The sequence below is a fragment of the Podarcis raffonei genome, chromosome 7, assembly GCF_027172205.1.
Source record: "Podarcis raffonei isolate rPodRaf1 chromosome 7, rPodRaf1.pri, whole genome shotgun sequence".
NCBI lineage: Eukaryota > Metazoa > Chordata > Lepidosauria > Squamata > Lacertidae > Podarcis > Podarcis raffonei.
In genome coordinates this window covers 2,365,231-2,383,206 of record NC_070608.1, presented here as the reverse complement: position 1 = coordinate 2,383,206, position 17,976 = coordinate 2,365,231, and the positions used below count along the sequence as shown (strand labels likewise).

At 46.7% G+C, this 17,976-nt stretch overlaps 1 protein-coding gene across 1 annotated transcript in view; it reads right to left on the bottom strand.

Moving 5' to 3' along the window:
- LOC128416978 (transketolase-like protein 2) overlaps positions 1 to 17,976 on the bottom strand; it is a 33,635-nt gene that overhangs the window by 959 nt on the left and 14,700 nt on the right. Inside the window, exons 7-13 of the mRNA XM_053395104.1 lie at positions 16,539 to 16,732; positions 14,165 to 14,329; positions 11,039 to 11,195; positions 7,042 to 7,172; positions 4,577 to 4,660; positions 1,939 to 2,035; positions 653 to 772 (exon numbers count right to left, since the gene is read on the bottom strand). Coding sequence (XP_053251079.1) covers positions 653 to 772; positions 1,939 to 2,035; positions 4,577 to 4,660; positions 7,042 to 7,172; positions 11,039 to 11,195; positions 14,165 to 14,329; positions 16,539 to 16,732 — 948 coding nt within the window. The remainder of the gene's footprint in view (positions 1 to 652; positions 773 to 1,938; positions 2,036 to 4,576; positions 4,661 to 7,041; positions 7,173 to 11,038; positions 11,196 to 14,164; positions 14,330 to 16,538; positions 16,733 to 17,976) is intronic.

The window sequence follows — 17,976 nt, the reverse complement described above, 5'->3', positions numbered from 1 at the left end:
GGGAATCAGTTACCCACTAGGGGAGAGCGGTTATGTAAGCTCTCAGAATACTTAGAATTAGCCAAATTGACAGACATAATAAGACAAAAACCAAAAAGTGAACTTAAAAAAGAATGGGAGTGCCTAAATGAATACCTCAAAAGTCAAGGTTTGAGGCCAGAAATCTGGCTGAGTCTGGAATAACCTTGTGAAGTGAAAGGATATGAAAGAAGGATTTATATCTAGATGTTAGGATAGAGATGATAAAGAAAACAGGAAAACAGGAAGACACAATGAGAGATAAAGGAGGTGCTGTGGGATTGGTGGAAGTCAATGTCTTGTTGTTTTAGTGTTTATAATATTAACTTGTAAGATATGGATTTGGTTTTTTTTGTTTTTGTTGGGTTTTTTTTTTAGTTTTCGAATGTTGATTTTTGTGTGTTGTGTATTCTTATTTTTTGATATCTTCCGTGTTGTTGTTGTGTAGAAATTACTAATAAAATTTATTTTAAAAATCAAAAAAAAAAGAGAGGGAGGGAGGGAGGGAGGAATCGCTATCCAGAGCGTGTGACCGTCGAAGGAGGGCAGCAGGGAGAAGTCAAGCAACGCACCAGAAATTGATGGGAAATGTGTCGTTCCCAGGTGCCTTGCTCCACAGCCGCAACCCGCTTACCTTCCTTGTAGTGGTCCTCCACAGTGATGATTCGGCCTCCGGTGGCTCTGGCATTGGAGATGATGGTTGCAGCATCCAAGGGCTTGATTGTAAAGGGGTCAATGACCCGGATGTGGGTGCCTAAAGAGGAAGCAAAAGGCTTGTGGGAAGGAGCATTTGGCGCAGGGCGGAAAGGAGAGATGCCATCAACACCCCAAACCTCCGGCGAGACCTGCAGCCATCCGTTATTCCTGCATCGCAGGTGGCTTGGACTAGATCCGGGACGTCCAACTCCCAAGAAGAAGAAGAGTTTGGATTTGATATCCCGCTTTATCACTACCCGAAGGAGTCTCAAAGCGGCTAACATTCTCCTTTCCCTTCCTCCCCCACAACAAACTCTCTGTGAGGTGAGTGGGGCTGAGAGACTTCAGAGAAGTGTGACTAGCCCAAGGTCACCCAGCAGCTGCATGTGGAGGAGCGGGGAAGCAAACCCGGTTCCCCAGATTACGAGACTACCGCTCTTAACCACTACACCACACTGACTCCCAAGAGACTGCGATCTACTCCCAGAAAAAAACCTGGCAGTGATCTACCCAATTTTTTTGAGGGGGGAGATCAGAGTTGTTGAGCTTTCTTTACGGGTGGCAAACCAAAAGCGTTGATCTTTTTTTAGGGGGGGGCAGGTCAAAGTTGTTGACACAGTAAGGGCGCAGAATTAAGGGCGCCGTATTTTTCGCTCTATAAGACACACTTTCCCCCTTCTAAAAAGTAAGGGGGGATGTGTGTACGTCTTATGGAGCGAATGCAGGTGGGAGGCTCTGCTCAGCGCTCCCTTGAAAGAGCACGCAGAGCGTGTGTGCGGCTCTTGGGGGCTTTTCCCCGAGGAGGGAGAAGGGCACCTGCCCTTCTCCCTCCTCGGGGAAAAGCCTGCAAGCGTTCTTTAAAGGCAGCGCTGAGCAGAACCTGGGATGCATACAGGCTCTGCTCGGCGCTCCCTTTAAAGAATATTTTTCCCCTTGCATTCCCCCTCTAAAAACTAGGTGCGTCTTATGGTCAGGTGCGTCTTATGGGGCGAAAAATACGGTAGATCGCTCACCATCAACACAACCGCTAACAGACGAACGCAGCGCTACAGCAAATTAATAAGAAAGGAACACTAAACACAGCACGGGGGAAGACCGAGGGGGACGGAGACATTTTTATAAACAACATGAGCGATAAGGATTTTGTCAATCGCGGTCGACCGATTGGACACCCCTGGACTAGATGAATCACGGGGTCCCGTCTGATGCTACTGTTCCGATTACCTTGCTTGGCCAGCTCATCAGCAGCTGTGAGGGCCTCATGGAGGGTGACTCCTGCCCCAATGACGGTCACCTTGTCCACATCGTTCTTACGCACAACCTATAGGGACACGGAAAATGACTTGTCAGCCAACAAACTAGAACTATTCTATCCCCAGACAGAGATGGCTAGGTTTTAGCCCTGCAGGTATTTGGACTGCAACTCCCATCATTCCTGGCTATTGGTCATGCCAGCTAGGGCTGATGGGAGCTGAAGTCCAAAATATCTGGAAGGCAGAAGGCTGGTGAAGTCTGGTGCTAGTGGTTGACACATGCATGGCTCTGTAATTCAAGTATTCCTGCACACCCTTTTCGGTCTGTCATATGGACACTTTTGGGCTTCATACATCTGAAGGCAGCCCTGTTTAGGGATGCTTTTAATGTTTAACAGACTGTATTTTAATACTTTGTTGGAAGCCGCCCAGAGTGGCTGGGGGAAAATAAAACCGTATTTTTCGCTCAATAACAGCAATAATAATAATAATAAATTTTATTTATATCCTGCCCTCCCCAGCCAAATCCAGGCTCAGGGCGGCTAACAACAATAAAATAGTACAACATTCTAAAATCATTTCTTTATAAAATTAATTCAAATCAAATTGATGGCAACCATTAGGCTAAAGTTCTGTGAAGATTGCCAAGGAGGGAGTCAGGCTGCGCCCTGGCCAAAGGCCTGGTGGAACAGCTCTGTCTTGCAGGCCCTGCGGAAAGATGTCAAGTCCCACAGGGCCCTAGTCTCTTGTGACAGAGCGTTCCACCAGATCGGAGCCACAGCCGAAAAAGCCCTGGCTCTGGTTGAGGCCAGCCTAACCTCTCTGTGGCCTGGGACCTTCAGGATATTTTTGTATAAGACACACTTTTCCCCTCCTAAACAGTAAGGGTGTGCGTATTAAGGAGCGAATGCAGGCTGCGAGGCTAAGCCAGAAGCCAGAACAGCGAGAGGGAGCGTTGCGCAGCGCTCCCTCTCGCTGTTCTGGCTTCTGGATTAGCCTCGCGAAGCCTCCGCAGGGCAGCGGAGAGCCATCATCCCGCTGCCCTGCGGAGGCTTCGCGGGGCTATCCCTGGCCTTTGCAGGAGGTGGGGGAAGGGATGGAGCACGCAGCTCTGTCCCTTTCCCCACCTCCCAGAAATGCCTCAAGAGCCACACTCCCTTTAAAGAGCGCATGGCTCTTGCGGGAGGTGGGGGCAAATCCAGGAGGCTTGCTTTCGCTGAAGCCAGGAGGGCAAGAGGAATCGGTGCGCACCGATCCCGCTTGCTCTCCTGGCTTCAGGGATAGCCCCACAAAGCCTCCTGAGCAAAGAGGGAGGAGCGCTCCCTCTTAGCTCAGGAGGCTTTGCATTCCTTTCTTATTTCTTGTTTTCCTCCCCTAAAAAGTAGGTGCATCTTATGGTCCAGTGCGTCTAATAGAGAGAAAAATACGGTATTATTATTATTATTATTACTAGGCTTCAGAAGATCTGTTTGTTGCAGCCTTGGTGCTAAGAACAGTGTTTACCAAATTTGGGTCTCCCGCTGTTTTTGGACTACAATTCCCATCATTCCTGACCACTGGTCCTGTTATCTAGGGATGAAGGGAGTTGTAGTCCAAAAACAGCTGGAGACCCAAGTTTGGGAAACCCTGCCCTAGAACATGGGGAGACAATGCCCCACCAATTAAGTCCTAGGCCGCCTGCAACAATATCACCTCTAAAATTCACAGATCACCTCGCAGGGGGTGGGACTAGGTGACCCCTGGGTCTCTTCCAACTCTACAATTCCACGATTCTGGACCGGCACAGCTTTGTGGTGTCAATGTGTGAATGAGACGGTGCGGAGAAGAGAGGTTTGATTTTTTTTTAGGCACTGGGGGATATTCTGGGGCAAGCGGGACCAGCGCAAAAGGATGAGCTCCACTTGAACCAGACCACTGGCGCTTAAAATCAAAATGGTTGCTGACCTTTAAAGCCCTAAACGGCTTCTGTCCAGTATACCTGAAGGAGCATCTCCACCCTCATCATTCAGCCCGGACACTGAGATCCAGCGCTGAGGGCCTTCTGGCAGTTCCCTCACTGCGAGAAGCCAAGTTACAGGGAACCAGGCAGAGGGCCTTCTCGGTAGTGGCGCCCTCCCTGTGGAATGCCCTCCCACCAGATGTCAAAGACATAAACAACTACCAGACTTTTAGAAGACATCTGAAGGCAGTCCTGTTTAGGGAAGCTTTTAATGTTTAATAGACTAATGTATTTTAATACTCTGTTGGAAGCCATCCAGAGTGGCTGGGAAAACGCAGTCAGATGGGCAGGGTAATTATTATTATTATTATTATTATTATTATTATTATTATTATTAATAACCCGCCCATCTGGCTGAGTTTCCCCAGCCACTCTGGGCAGCTCCCAATCGAGTGTTAAAAACAATACAGCATTAAATATTAAAAACTTCCCTAAATAATTATTATTATTATTATTATTATTATTATTATTATTATTATTATTATTAATGGGGCAGAGCAGCTTTTAAATTGAGGCACGAAAGCTGACGAGGGTCCTGTTCGGAACGACTCTTTCCCCCTCCCAAAATGCAGACGGTGAAACCGATGAAAAATCAAATCACACCCTTTACCTTGGCATGGCCAACCCCGAACTTTTCGTCCTGAGAGTAGAGGACAGGAGTCTCTGGGCGACTGGTTCGAATGAAGCATATCCCCTGGAGGAGCAAAGATCACATTTCAACGAAAGGGAGGCAGCAGGGCTCCCACTTTGTGTTTACACATGTCCTGGAGCACGACAGGGTCAGGCACGAGGGTTCAAAGAGTTGCTGAAACACCAAGGTTGCGCTGATAAAAACGCAGAGGTTGCCTGGAATGTGCAGCATTGCAGAAAGAACGATGCACTTCCAGGAACGGTGGACTGGAAGAAGACGCCTTCAGATCTGGCTAACGTTATAGTGCAACCTCCACCTCAGCAAGCTGTCGCAGGTAATACAACGATGGTTGGTTTAATCACGGCTGGAGAGGGGGAGGCAGCTGATACGAAGGAAGTTGAGCAGTTGGGGGAGTGGTGCAGGAAAAACAACTTACTCCTTAACTTAAAGAAAGCAAAAGTGATTATTGTGGACTTTAAGGTACGGAGACCCCTGACCATTAGGTCCAGTCATGGCCAACTCTGGGGTTGCGGCGCTCATCTCCCGGCGTACAGCTTCCGGGTCATGTGGCCAGCAGGACCAACCCGCTTCTGGCGAACCAGAGCAGTGCACGGAAACGCCGTTTACCTTCCCACCGGAGTGGTACCTATTTATCTACTTGCACTTTGACGTGCTTTCGAACTGCTAGGTTGGCAGGAGCAGGGACTGAGCAACAGGAGCTCACCCCGTCACGGGGATTCGATCCGCCGACCTTCTGATCGGCAAGTCGTAGGCTCTGTGGTTTAACCCACAGCGCCACCTGCATCCCTTCTATTGTGGACTTTAGGAAATGTAAATTGAATATTCAGCGGCTCATAATTGAGGGGAAGTGTGTGGAACAGGTCTTGGTGTTTCGATTTCTGGGAATGGAGTTGAGAAATGACCTAACCTGGGGAGAAAACAGCAAAGACCTGATGAAGAGAGCACAGCAGAGGTCATATTTTCTGAGAATCCTCTGGAAAAATAATCTCTCAAAGGACCTGTTGATGGCATTTTGCCATTGTACTGTGGAGAGTGTATTAACTTATGGTCTGTGCGTGTGGTTTGGGAGCTGCACGGTCAGGGGAAAAACAACACTGTCCAGGGTTGTAAAGACTGCGGAGAGAATAATTTGTTCCCACCTTGGAGCAAATCTACACTTTCAGGTGTCATAAGGAAGCTGCAGAAATAGCGCAGGATAGTGTGCACCCTGGAAATGATCTCTTTCAGTTCTGCCTTCTGGAAGAAGGTACAGGGTTATAAAGACTAGAACTAGCCGCCTGAGAAACAGTTTCTACCCAAATGCGATTTTGGTTTTAAACGCAGTGTAAGGTAGTCTCTGGGGGAGTATATTGTATTTAATTATGGGGTGTCAGAGTTTTATGGGGCTAACCAGGCTGGGATAGCTGGGATAACAGGCTTGTTGGTTTCTGAATGTCTGATGTAGATTTTTCCAATTTCGTTGTTCTGTATGGGACAATGACAATAAAGATTATTGTATCGTATCGTTGTGGTTTCATTGTAGGAGTGGGGGGGGGCTCAGGGCCAAATTGGACCCCCCAAACATTGCTTTGTGCTTTTGCCTGGCTGAGATGCGTTCCTGAACTCTAATCGTCCCTCTTGCTTCCCTGGGTAGAGAGGGGTGTGTGAGTGAACGCACAAACCAGCCTCTTGCAAAAATTAACATCCCTTGCTCCTCCCACTTCCGCCTCCAGCCTCGCCCACAACCGGCGTGCGGCCCCCGAAAAGCTGCCCCAGAAGATAATGCGGCCCTCAGCTGAAAAAGACGCCTGATTTGCACAATGTGCTTTGCGACAGCCAACACTTGAAGCACTTGTCAGAAGGTGCCAATGGCAATACAGTGGCACCTTGGTTCTCAAACTTAATCAGTTCTGGACGTCCGTCCCAAAACCAAAGCGTTCTTAAACCAAGGCACGCTTTCTCATAGAAAGTAATGCAAAACGGATTAACTTTCAAAAACAACCCCTAAAACAGCAATTTAACATGGATTTTACTATCTAACGAGACCATCGATCCACAAAATGAAAGCGATAAACAATGTACTGCAGTCACACAATCAATCCATCAGTAGCTGAACTGGGTTCCACACAGTCACAAAAACAAACAAAAACAAAAACGCAAAATAAATAGCAAAAACAGAAGTGTAGCACTCAAATTGGAAGTGTGGCGCTGAAATCGTTAGAGTAATACTCAAAACAGAGCACATTCGGCTTCCGAAAAAAGTTCGCAAACTGGAATGCTTACTTCTGGGTTTGCACTGTTTGGGTTCCAAGTGGTTTGAGTACCAAGGCGTTTGAGAACCAAGGTACCACTGTAAATCGGGATTTCGGAGAGCTGTGGTTTCCCCTTCCGCTTTCCCCGAGCCGGCGACAATATTTTAACCGGACGTAGGCAGCCCCGCGTACCTTGGTGTTTGCAGCCAGAAGGACAGCATGCTCAGTGGACACAGCGTCGCTGGGGTAGAAGACGGTGCAGCCCGGAATGGTCCTGAACATGGCGATGTCCTCCAAGGCCATCTGAGAAGGTCCGTCCTCACCTGGGGAGGCAGTGGGAACAGCGTGACCCTCCAGCCACACGCCAGAGAAAGCTCAGGAGCCCATGCCATGCCAGGGAGAGAAAGACAACCACAACAGAGCCATTGGGCCATTGGGGTTCCCTTCCAACCTTACACTTCTGCGCAAATTGTGCAATGCAGCTCTGTACCTCCACTCGGATTTAGTACATGGCTGCTCAACCAAGTAGAGGGGAACCTCTGGTTGCGAACGCGATCCTTTTCAGAGGCCCGTTCGCAACATGAAAAGAATGCAACCTGAAGCGTCATACCTGCGCAGGTGCGCAGCACGATTTGGCGCTTGTGCGCAGCATAACTTAGTGCTTCTGCGCATGCAGCAAAATCCAGAAGTAACCAGGCAGAGGGCCTTCTCGGTGGTGGCACCCGCCCTGTGGAACGCCCTCCCATCAGATGCCCGAGAGAACAACTACCAGACTTTTAGAAGACATCTGAAGGCAGGGAAGGCAGGAATGTTTAACAGACTATTGTAGTTTAATATTTTGTTGGAAGCCGCCCAGAGCGGCTGCGGAAACCCAGCCAGATGGGCGGGCTATAAATAAATAATAAATTATTATTATTATTAAGCATCCGAAGCAGAACACAAGTGTAGCATCCGCAGCACCCCCCCCCCCGCCCCGAGGTGGTGTGTTAACATGCTGGGATAGCAGGAGTTAGGCCCCTCTCACCCCAGCGCTTTAACTGCTCTGCTCCGCTCCGCTCCAAATTAGTTCAAAGCAAAATACAAACCGGAAGATGCAATGAGTCAACTCAGATTATCAAACCACAAAAACACTCCGAGCAGGTACAGTTTCGCAATTCTCAGCCTAACCTACCTGGCAGGACCGAAGATAAAAGGGGAGATGGGGGGAGATGGCAAAGTATAGAGTCTTGGACCCCTGGGGGGGAAAGTAGAATACAAAGGGAACAAGAGCTTAATCTTCACAGCCAAGAAGAAGAGATGGAGAGAGAAGCAACCAGGAACGTAAACCAGGGAATCAGCCACCCTGCTTTTAACAACTTGGGACCTGAAGGAGCGTCTCCACCCCCATATTTCAGCCCAGACACTGAGGTCCAGCTCCAAGGGCCTTCTGGCGGATCCCTCCCTACGAGAAGTGAAGTTACAGAGAACCAGGCAGGGAGGGGGCCTTCTTGGTGGTGGCACCCACCTCCTGTCAGATGTCAAGGAGCTTCACAATCTTCCAATATACCTGAAGGAGCATCTCCACCCCCCATCATTCTGCCCAGACACTGAAGTCCAGTGCAAGGGCCTTCTGGCGGTTCCCTCCCTGCAAGAAGTGAGGTTGCAGGGAACCAGGCACAGGGCCTTCTCAGTGGTGGCGCTGTCCCTGTGGAACGCCCTCCCATCAGATGTCAAGGAAATAAACAACCACCTGACTTTTAGAAGACATATGAAGGCAGCCCTGTTTAAGGAAGTTTTTAATGACTGATGTTTTAATGTATTTTTAAAATTTTGTTGGAAGCTGCCCAGATTGGCTGGGAAAACCCAGCCAGATGGGCAGGGTATAAATAATAAAATTATTATTATTATTGGAACCAGAGGGGACGCAGGTGGCTCTGTGGGTTAAACCACAGAGCCTAGGGCTTGCCGATCAGAAGGTCGGCGGTTCAAATCCCCGCAACGGGGTGAGCTCCCGTTGCTCGGTCCCTGCTCCTGCCAACCTAGCAGTTCGAAAGCACCTCAAAGTGCAAGTAGATAAAATAGGTACCGCTCCAGCGGGAAGGTAAACAGTGTTTCCGTGCGCTGCTCTGGTTCTCCAGAAGCGGCTTAGTCATGCTGGCCACATGACCCGGAAACTGTACGCCGGCTCCCTCGGCCAATAAAGCGAGATGAGCGCCACAACCCCAGAGTCGGCCACGACTGGACCTAACGTTCAGGGGTCCCTTTACCTTTACCTCCAAGATTGCCATACCCCAGAGATGCCCCCAATTTGATCGGTGGGATTGGCACTCTTACAGGTGCCGCGTAATACCAATTCTGCATTTGTAATAACAAGATACTTTAGTGCAGAAGCACATAGACTTTGGAACTCCTTGCCTATTGATGTCAGGCAGGAGGTTTCTCTGTATAGTTTTTGGGTGGTTGCCAAAACCAATTTTCTTTAGACAAGCCTATTCAGGTGCTCAGAAAATTGATGCGAGATTTGTTCCGCTGTTCTTGTGACTTATGAAAATCTTAAACTACTGTTCCCAATTCTTCCAATGGAAAAATTTGTTGTTTATTTTTTTGCAAACCGCTTTGAGGTTTTTCACAATCGAGCGGTGTATCCTTTTTATGAAATAAGTAATAATAAATACCCTGGTACCTTGGTTTACAACCATAATCCGTTCCGGAGGTCCGTTTGAAAACCAAAACAGGTTGTAACCCACGGCGCGCATTCGCCAATGGGGTGTTAAAAAAAAATTTGTTCGTAATCCAAAAAAAAATGGGTGGTAATAAAAAAAAAAAGGTTGCAAACCAGGACACACACTTCTGGGTTTGACGTGTTTGTAATCCAAAACGTATGCAAACCAAGACGTCTGCAAACCAAGCACCACTGTACTTTCCAGGCCAATGCTGCACTCCTGATGTTTTTTACAGGAAAATGCAAACAAATCCGTTTGCCAATCCAGGAGATAGATATAGATATAGATATAGGTATGTATGTATATATAAAAAATACAAAACAGGAGAGAGCACACGAGAAAAAACTCCTGCTCCGAGAGGCTTCCCCCCTCAACAGCTAGTCACTGATAACCAACATCAGTTCATTTACAGCAAATTAATATTTGCCCCTGTACTTTTCTTTTTTTTAAAAAAATATCATTTTTATTGAAAACGGATGTTTTTTTATTAATTGGATAATATATCCAATCATAATATTCCAATTAAAATAAAAAACTAAAATAAAAAGAACCAAATTATAGTCCAAATTACATTTATGCTCCTGTGCTTTTCTGAAACTACAAAGATAGAAGGGGGTGCACCTTAAAAGGGGAAAACAAGAAAACAAACAGGATGGAAGGAAGGAACTCTTGCTTGGGTGGAGGAATGGGGTGCCAGGGGCCGCATAATGTGAGGCCGGGGGCCGCATGCAGCTCCTGAGCTGTCGTTCGCCCACCATGAAGCTCGCTGGGCGATTGTGGACCAGGAACCGCCTCTCAGCCGCACCTACCTCGCAAGGTTGTTGTAATGCCTTTTCCAATTTCCAAAAATTGGAAAAGTGGTATAATCGACAAAAACAGAGTGGCTTGCCAAATTACCGGAGTATTACAATATATCCAAAACAATGGGAGAAATCGGAAGGATCTCAAAAGAGAAGATAGACAAGGACTGGAAGGTGCTTAAAGGATATTTGCAAAATCATATTGAAAAATCAGAATTCCTATTAGAATAAACAAGTTCCGTTTTAAATGCTGAAACACTAAATAAGATGGATAACAATATGTGACAGAAAAAGAAAAAGAAAGTTGGTTTTAAAAGTGTGTGAAAGAAAGTAATAGAAGTGGAAAGAAATTGCAATTGAGTAGATTGGACGTCTAACACAAGGAAAAGGAAGTATGTGTGGGATTGAGTGTGGGTATGTATGAATATTTTTAAGGGCTGTATGAAATGTATGTTTGTATATACGGAATATGTATGTATTAATGTTGAATTATTTTAATAAAATAAATATATTTATTAAAAATTTTTTACAAATTTTAAAATTTTAAAAAGCAAGGTTGTTGTAATGAAAAAGCGGTGGGGAGAAGAAAGAACCGCGAATGCCCCCCTCAAGCTCCTCTGAGACAAGGAAGGCCGTAAGTGCTATGAGTAAGACAGGCAAGCCTTGAGCATCAGGCCCCATACATACCGATGGAAACCCCACAGTGGGACCCACACAGCTTGATGTTGGCGTGGGAAATGGCCGCCATCCGGATGTGGTCGAACGCCCGGGTGAAGAACGCCGCAAAGGAGCTGGCAAAGGGGATCATGCGGTTCCTGGCGGCACAGCCAAGGGCCACGCTGACCTGCACAGCACAAAACAAGGTTAGCAGCAGCAGCAGTAATAATATTAAGAGTAATAATAAGAGTACAGTGGTAACTCTGGTTGCGAACGGGATCCATTCTGGAGGCCTGTTCGCAACCTGAAAAAAACACAACCCACATCTGCGCAGGTCGCGATTTGCCGCTTCTGCACATGCGCGTGACGTCATTTTGCACATCTGCGCATGTGCGAGCGGCAAAACCCAGAAGTAACACATTCCGTTACTTCCAGGTCGCTGTGGGACGGAACCTGAAAACGCACAACCTGAAGCAAACGTAACATGAGGTATGACTGTAGTAGTAACTTGGGAAGACAGGAGAACTCATGCCAGTGTACTGGACGAAGCAAAGATCACCAGTGTTGAAGCAATGATTCTTGAACATCAACTTCACTGGACTGGTCATGTTGTGCAGATGCCTGATTATTGTCTTCCAAAGCAACTGCTCTATTCCAAACTTAAAAATGGAAAGCGTAATGTTGGTGGTCAACAAAAGAGGTTTAAAGACTTGTCTCAAAGCAAAATGTAGTATAAACACCAACAATTGGGAAACTCTTGCCTGTGAGTGCTCCTGTTGGAGAACAGCCTTTCCCAAAGGTGTCATGGGCTTTGAAGACACTCGAACTCAGGACGCAAGGGAGAAACGTGCTTAGAGGAAGGCACACTTGGCAAATCCACACCGTGATCAACTCCCACCCAGAAACCAATGTCCCCACTGTGGAAGGACGTGCAGATCAAGAATTGGCCTCCACAGTCACTTACGGTCCATGAATAACTATAGTTTAGAGGTCCCAGGCCCTAAGGAAGTCAGACTATCCTCCACCAGGGCCTTCTCAGTGATGGCTCCGACCTGGTGGAATGCTCTGTCCCAGGAGACCAGGGCCCTGCAGGATTTAACCTCCTTCCGCCGGGCCTGTAAGACAGAGCTTTTCCGCCTGTCCTTTAATTTGAATTCAGCCTGATCTATTATTTCATTTCCCTCCCCTTTTATGAAGATCACCCACTCTGACACCCCACAGCTAATTCTCCCCTGGTCTCCTCGCTGGCCCAAGTAGGACCAATTCAACCAGCTAGCCCTGGGGATTATCTAATTGATTTCTGAACTTTGAATTTTATTGTTATTCATGTTTTTATACTGCATTTTATGCTGCTTTTATAATTAAGTGTTTTAAATTTGTTGTTAGCCGCCCTGAGCCTGGTTTTTGAACCGGGAAGGGCAGGGTATAAATAAAAAATTATTATTATTATTGTTATTATCTCACATGAGGGTTTGGTCACTTACGGACTCATTCTTAAGACGGTGTTTATGGAAGACAATCTTACTCAGCTACGAGGGATCGCCAAAGAAGTAGTAATAATAATATTTTTTTTACTTGTACCCCACCTATCTGACTGGGTTGCCCAGCCACTCTGTGCAACTTCCAACAGAATTTATTATTGTCAATTTGTTCCCATGTCCCATTCAAGGGTCTCAGGCTGGTGTTTGAAGCCCTAAACCCCTCAAGGCCCCATATATATGAAAGACCATCTCCTTCCCGACAGACCCTCTCAGGTGCTGAGTTTGGTGGAAGGGACCCTCTTGGCAATTCCTCCGCCCTCAGGAGGCTCAGGGTAGTAGTAGCCTGGAAGAGGGTCTTCTCTGTGGTGGCCCCAAAGCCACTCAACTCCCTCCTCACAGAGGCGAGCCTGGCGCTGTCACTGGACAGCTTCTGGAGCATGCTGAAGGAGCACCTCTTTGCCCTGACCTATGGCAGGTCCCAGGGACGCGGGTGGCGTTGTGGGTTAAATCACAGAGCCTAGGACTTGCCGATCAATAGGTCGGCGGTTTGAATCCCTGTGACGGGGTGAGCTCCCGTTGCTCGGCCCTGCTCCTGCCAACCTAGCAGTTCAAAAGCATGTCAAGTGCAAGTAGATCAATAGGTACCGCTCCGACGGGAAGGTAAACGGCGTTTCCATGTGCTGCTCTGGTTGGCCAGAAGCAGCTTAGTCATGCTGGCCACATGACCCGGAAGCGGTACGCCGGCTCCCTCGGACAATAAAGCGAGATGAATGCCGCAACCCCAGATTTGGTCACGACTGGACCTGATGGTCAGAGGTCCCTTTACCTTTATGGCAGGTCCCCCCTTGTTTCTGTGGCTTGGGCAACTCAACCAGATGGGTGGGATATAATATAATATAATATAATATAATATAATATAATATAATATAATAATAATTCATTTTATTACTTACCCTATTTTTCTGTGTAGAAGACACCCCCATGCATAAGACGCCCCCCTATTTTTGGGGACTCCAAATTAAGAAAACACCCCTCAGCATTACCTGTGTATAAGACGAGCCCCAATTTTAAACCTAATTTATTTGATTAAAAAACCCTACTCTTATACACGGAAAAACACGGTATATGCCACTCATCTGGCTGCATATAATATTAACAACACTGTTCAACAGCAACCATTAAAAACTTCCTTCTTCAGATGTCTTCTGAAACTTATACAGTCATACCTCGGGTTACAGCCGCTTCAGGTTGCGATTTTTCAGGTTGCGGACTACCGAAACCCGGAAGTACCAGAACAGGTTATTCTGGGTTTCGGCAGTCGTGCATGCGCAGAAGCGCTAAATCGTGCTTTGCGCATGTGCAGAAGCACCAAACTGAAACGTGCACAGACGCGGGTTGCGAATGTGCATCCCGCACGGATCACATTCGCAACCCGAGTGTCCACTGTGTAGTTATTTATCTCCTAGACACCTGATGGGAGGGTGTTCCAGAGGACAGGTGCCACTACCAAAAAGGCCCTGCAACTTCACTTCTTGCAGTGGGGGAACCGCTGGACCTCAGTGCGTTTTAATACTGTCACCCGCCTCCCGGATCCGAGGATGAAGGGTGGGCGATAAAAAAATTAAGGTGGCGGCACCCGCGCTCTACCCCCGGAGACGCCCCCTTGCAGGCTCACCATGTTCTGCTCGGCAATGAAGCACTCGATGTAGCGCTCTGGGTGGGCTTGCTTGAACAGCTCGGCGAACGTCGAGTTCTTCGTGTCACCATCCAGCGCCACCACGCGAGGGCTGGCGCTGCCCAGCTTGGCCAAGGCTAAGCCGTAGGCCTTGCGAGTGGCCATCTGGGGGGAGGAAAAGGAGAAGATTAACCACGTCAGAGGCCCTTCAAAGGCACTTGCGTTCGGCCGTCAAGGCACACACCTGCTCTCAGCAGGTACAGAGGTGTTTTCCTGTGAGGAAAGGGCACAGCGTTTGGGACTTTTTGTAACTGTGGGAATTGTGGAATTAGACGGCAAGGAAGGCCATAAGTGCTCAATAGTTGGTTTTTTCAATGCAAAATTACAACAAAAATTACAAACATTGAATCCAAAATAAAACAGTACAAACAAGAAAAAAAGCAAAACCCAAGAGAGAGAAAAAACACAACACAAAATAAAACAGTACAAATCCAAAAACAAAATAAAACAGTACAAATCCAAAATAAAATAGTACAAACATGAAAAAAGCAAAACACAAGGAAAAAAACACAAAACAAAAAACAAAAACACACATCTACAAATAAAACTGTATCAGCATTCTAATCATTATGTACATATACACATATTGACTTCCTTCCTTTGTTCTAAGACTTTGAAATTTTTACTCTTTCTAAGTTGTTGTGTCTAATGTAGATTACTTCTATCTTTATACTTTCTGCACCATTTTTCTCTTTCTTTAACCCTGCAAAGCTTCATTCATTACATACCGATATGCTTACTCCAGAACAATGTTTTTTCATATACTCTTTAGCACATCCCCACCCTTTTAATAATTTTTGGTCCGATTGTCCCCTTATGAATGCTGTGAGTCTTGCCAGATGTACTATATACCATATTTTTCACTCCATAAGACGCACCTGACCATTAGACACACCTAGTTTTAGGTGGGGAATGCAAGAAAAAAATATTCTTTAAAGGGAGCGCTGAGCAGAGCCTGTATGCATCCCAGGCTCTGCTCAGCGCTCCCTTTCACAAGCCACATGGAGTGTGCGGAGGTGGGGGAATTCCCCCACATCATAGAAAAGCCCAGAGAAGCCGCACACCCTTTAAAGAGCGAACAGCTTTGGTGTGCTTTTCTATGAGGAGGGAGAAGGGACTGACACGGCCAGTCAGTCCCTTCTCCCTCCTGGGGAAAAGCCCGCAAGAGCCGTGCGGTGCTTGTGTGGGGCTTTTCCCACCTGCCTTCGCTCCATAAGAGCGCACACACATTTCCCCTTACTTTTTAGGAGGGGGAAAGTGCGTCTTATGGAGCGGAAAATACGGTATATCTTCACAAAATTTAATTTGCCATTCTTTCATTGATGGAAGTGCTCAATAGTGTAGTGATCAGGTTGGATTGCTATGAGGAATTATAACAAATAGAGTAAGCCACCTGTGTCAGCAATGAAAGCATTGTGTTGACTGGGTTTAAACTATTCTGATATGATTTATAATCAATCCACACTTCTGCATCCCTGTTCCATTTCTCTTTCTTGACAAGTCACGTACACAGCCCAGTTGCTTTGCCAGGCAGGCATCCTGGGTCATCAAAGACAGTGGGCAGCTCCTTTGAAGTAGCCTTTCCAATATGTTAATCTCAGGATGTTGATCTTAGGGTCTGGAAATAGTTTCACAGGAAGGTGATAAAGATGCCTATTTCCTTGCCATCCTTCCATCCTCTCCTGTTTACTCCTGTTTATGATCTCTGGAGTTTCTCTAGTCCTCTCTTATTTACTCTCAGATTACCGCGTTTTTTGCTCTATAAGACTCACTTTTTCCCTCCTAAAAAGTAAGAGGGAATGTGTGTGTGTCTTATAGGGCAAATGCAGGCTGCGCAGCTATCCCAGAAGCCAGAACAGCAAGAGGGATCGCTGCTTTCGCTGCGCAGGGATCCCTCTTGTTGTTCTGGCTTCTGAGATTCAGAATATTTTTTTTCTTGTTTTCCTCCTCCAAAAACTAGGTGCGTCTCATGGTCTGGTGCATCTTATAGAGCGAAAAATACGGTCTGTATGCATGCTCAGAGTAGTCTTTGTAGTTAAAATAATTTCTTTTGATCTAACTTTGTCCCCACGCGGGGTTTGTTGAAATGCTCAGAAGAAAACTGATTGGTTCTTACGAACACTCTGTAAAGTTCTTTTGTGAATAAAACGACCTGGGCCGAGGGGTGGAGAGACAGATTATTATACGCACGCTTCCTAGAGTCTTGCTGGTTCAAGCCTCTGTGTGTATTCTTATTAATCAGAGTTCAATCCTTCCTTTGCTTTGGGAACGCCTCAAATAGTTCTATGATTCTAACCGGCTGCCTCGGCATTACCTTTTCTCCTATTTTGAAAGCGGGTGGAGACGGCATCTTGATCTCCTCAGTGGTGACCTGGGCTACGTCTCCGGCTGGCGGCAGGATGGTATAAACTTTATTGGCCGGCATTTGGCCCTGGAGAGCGTTGATGATGGACTCCATTTTCTCCTTAGGCATGGGCTTCCCGTGCCAGTTGTCCGCATCTTCCACACCTGAGGCAAGAGAAAACACCGGGAGTCAGCCTTTGCCAACCGGGCGCCCTCCAGGTGCTTTAAACTACAACTCCCATCGTTGTTTTTCCATTGCATTTCACTCTCAATTTGTACACCGCCTTTCTGCATTGCTATAGACAAGGCGGTTTGGGAAATGTAGAAACAGCAAAACATACGACAAAGACCGACACATCCTACGATGATGCAAATAAATCATAATAAAAGACCATTGTAAGAAATTAAAAAGACTAGTAGGGTTATCTGAAGACTTGTAACGAGGAATTTTTTACCTTTCTACATTTATTTAAATTTTGAGGCATTTTGCAATGAGTTATATTAGAACTGGAAAATGTATAAAATGCTGTGATATAAAGGTTAACTTTGAAAGCCAAGAGGTGGGAGGGAAGGAAGTCGATAGGCTCTAAAGACCCAAAGAAGTAAACTGGATAATAATGATGTGATTATATATGTTTAAAGGGAAAAATTAATACAAATTATTTAAAAAACAACAGCAAATAAATCATAATAAAAAGATGACTTTAAAACAAGCAACTTCCATCATAGAAGGTGATGGTCCACGATGCATTTAATATATAATATTACACCATAAAGTTAAGTCTCAAAAGAACAACTGGTCATAAATCAGCAGGAAATCACTCCCAACAATTACAATAAAGCGTTACTGGATCATGATCAATAGAAGTAACAGCCACATCACAATACATAAAATAAAGGTAAAGGGACCCCTGACCATTAGGTCCAGTCGTGGCCGACTCTGGGGTTGCAGCGCTCATCTCGCTTTACTGGCCGAGGGAGCCGGCGTACAGCTTCTGGGTCATGTGGCCAGCATGACTAAGCCGCTTCCGAGCAGCGCACGGAAACGCCGTTTACCTTCCCGCTGGAGCGGTACCTATTTATCTACTTGCACTTTGATGTGCTTTCGAACTGCTAGGTTGGCAGGAGCAGGGACCGAGCAACGGGAGCTCACCCCGTCGCGGGGATTCGAACCGCCGACCTTCTGATCGGCAAGCCCTAGGCTCTGTGGTTTAACCCACAGCGCCACCCACGTCCCTCAATACATAAAATACCGCCATGTAAAAAAAAGATCCAACTGAGGAACAGTCACACAGCGTTGGTCAGGGATGATGGGAGTTGTAGTCCCAGACACCTGCAGGGGTGCCAAGAGGGCGAAGGCTGACCCAGGCACCGTCCAGGGAGCAGAATGACTGCCGCAAGCAGGTCCC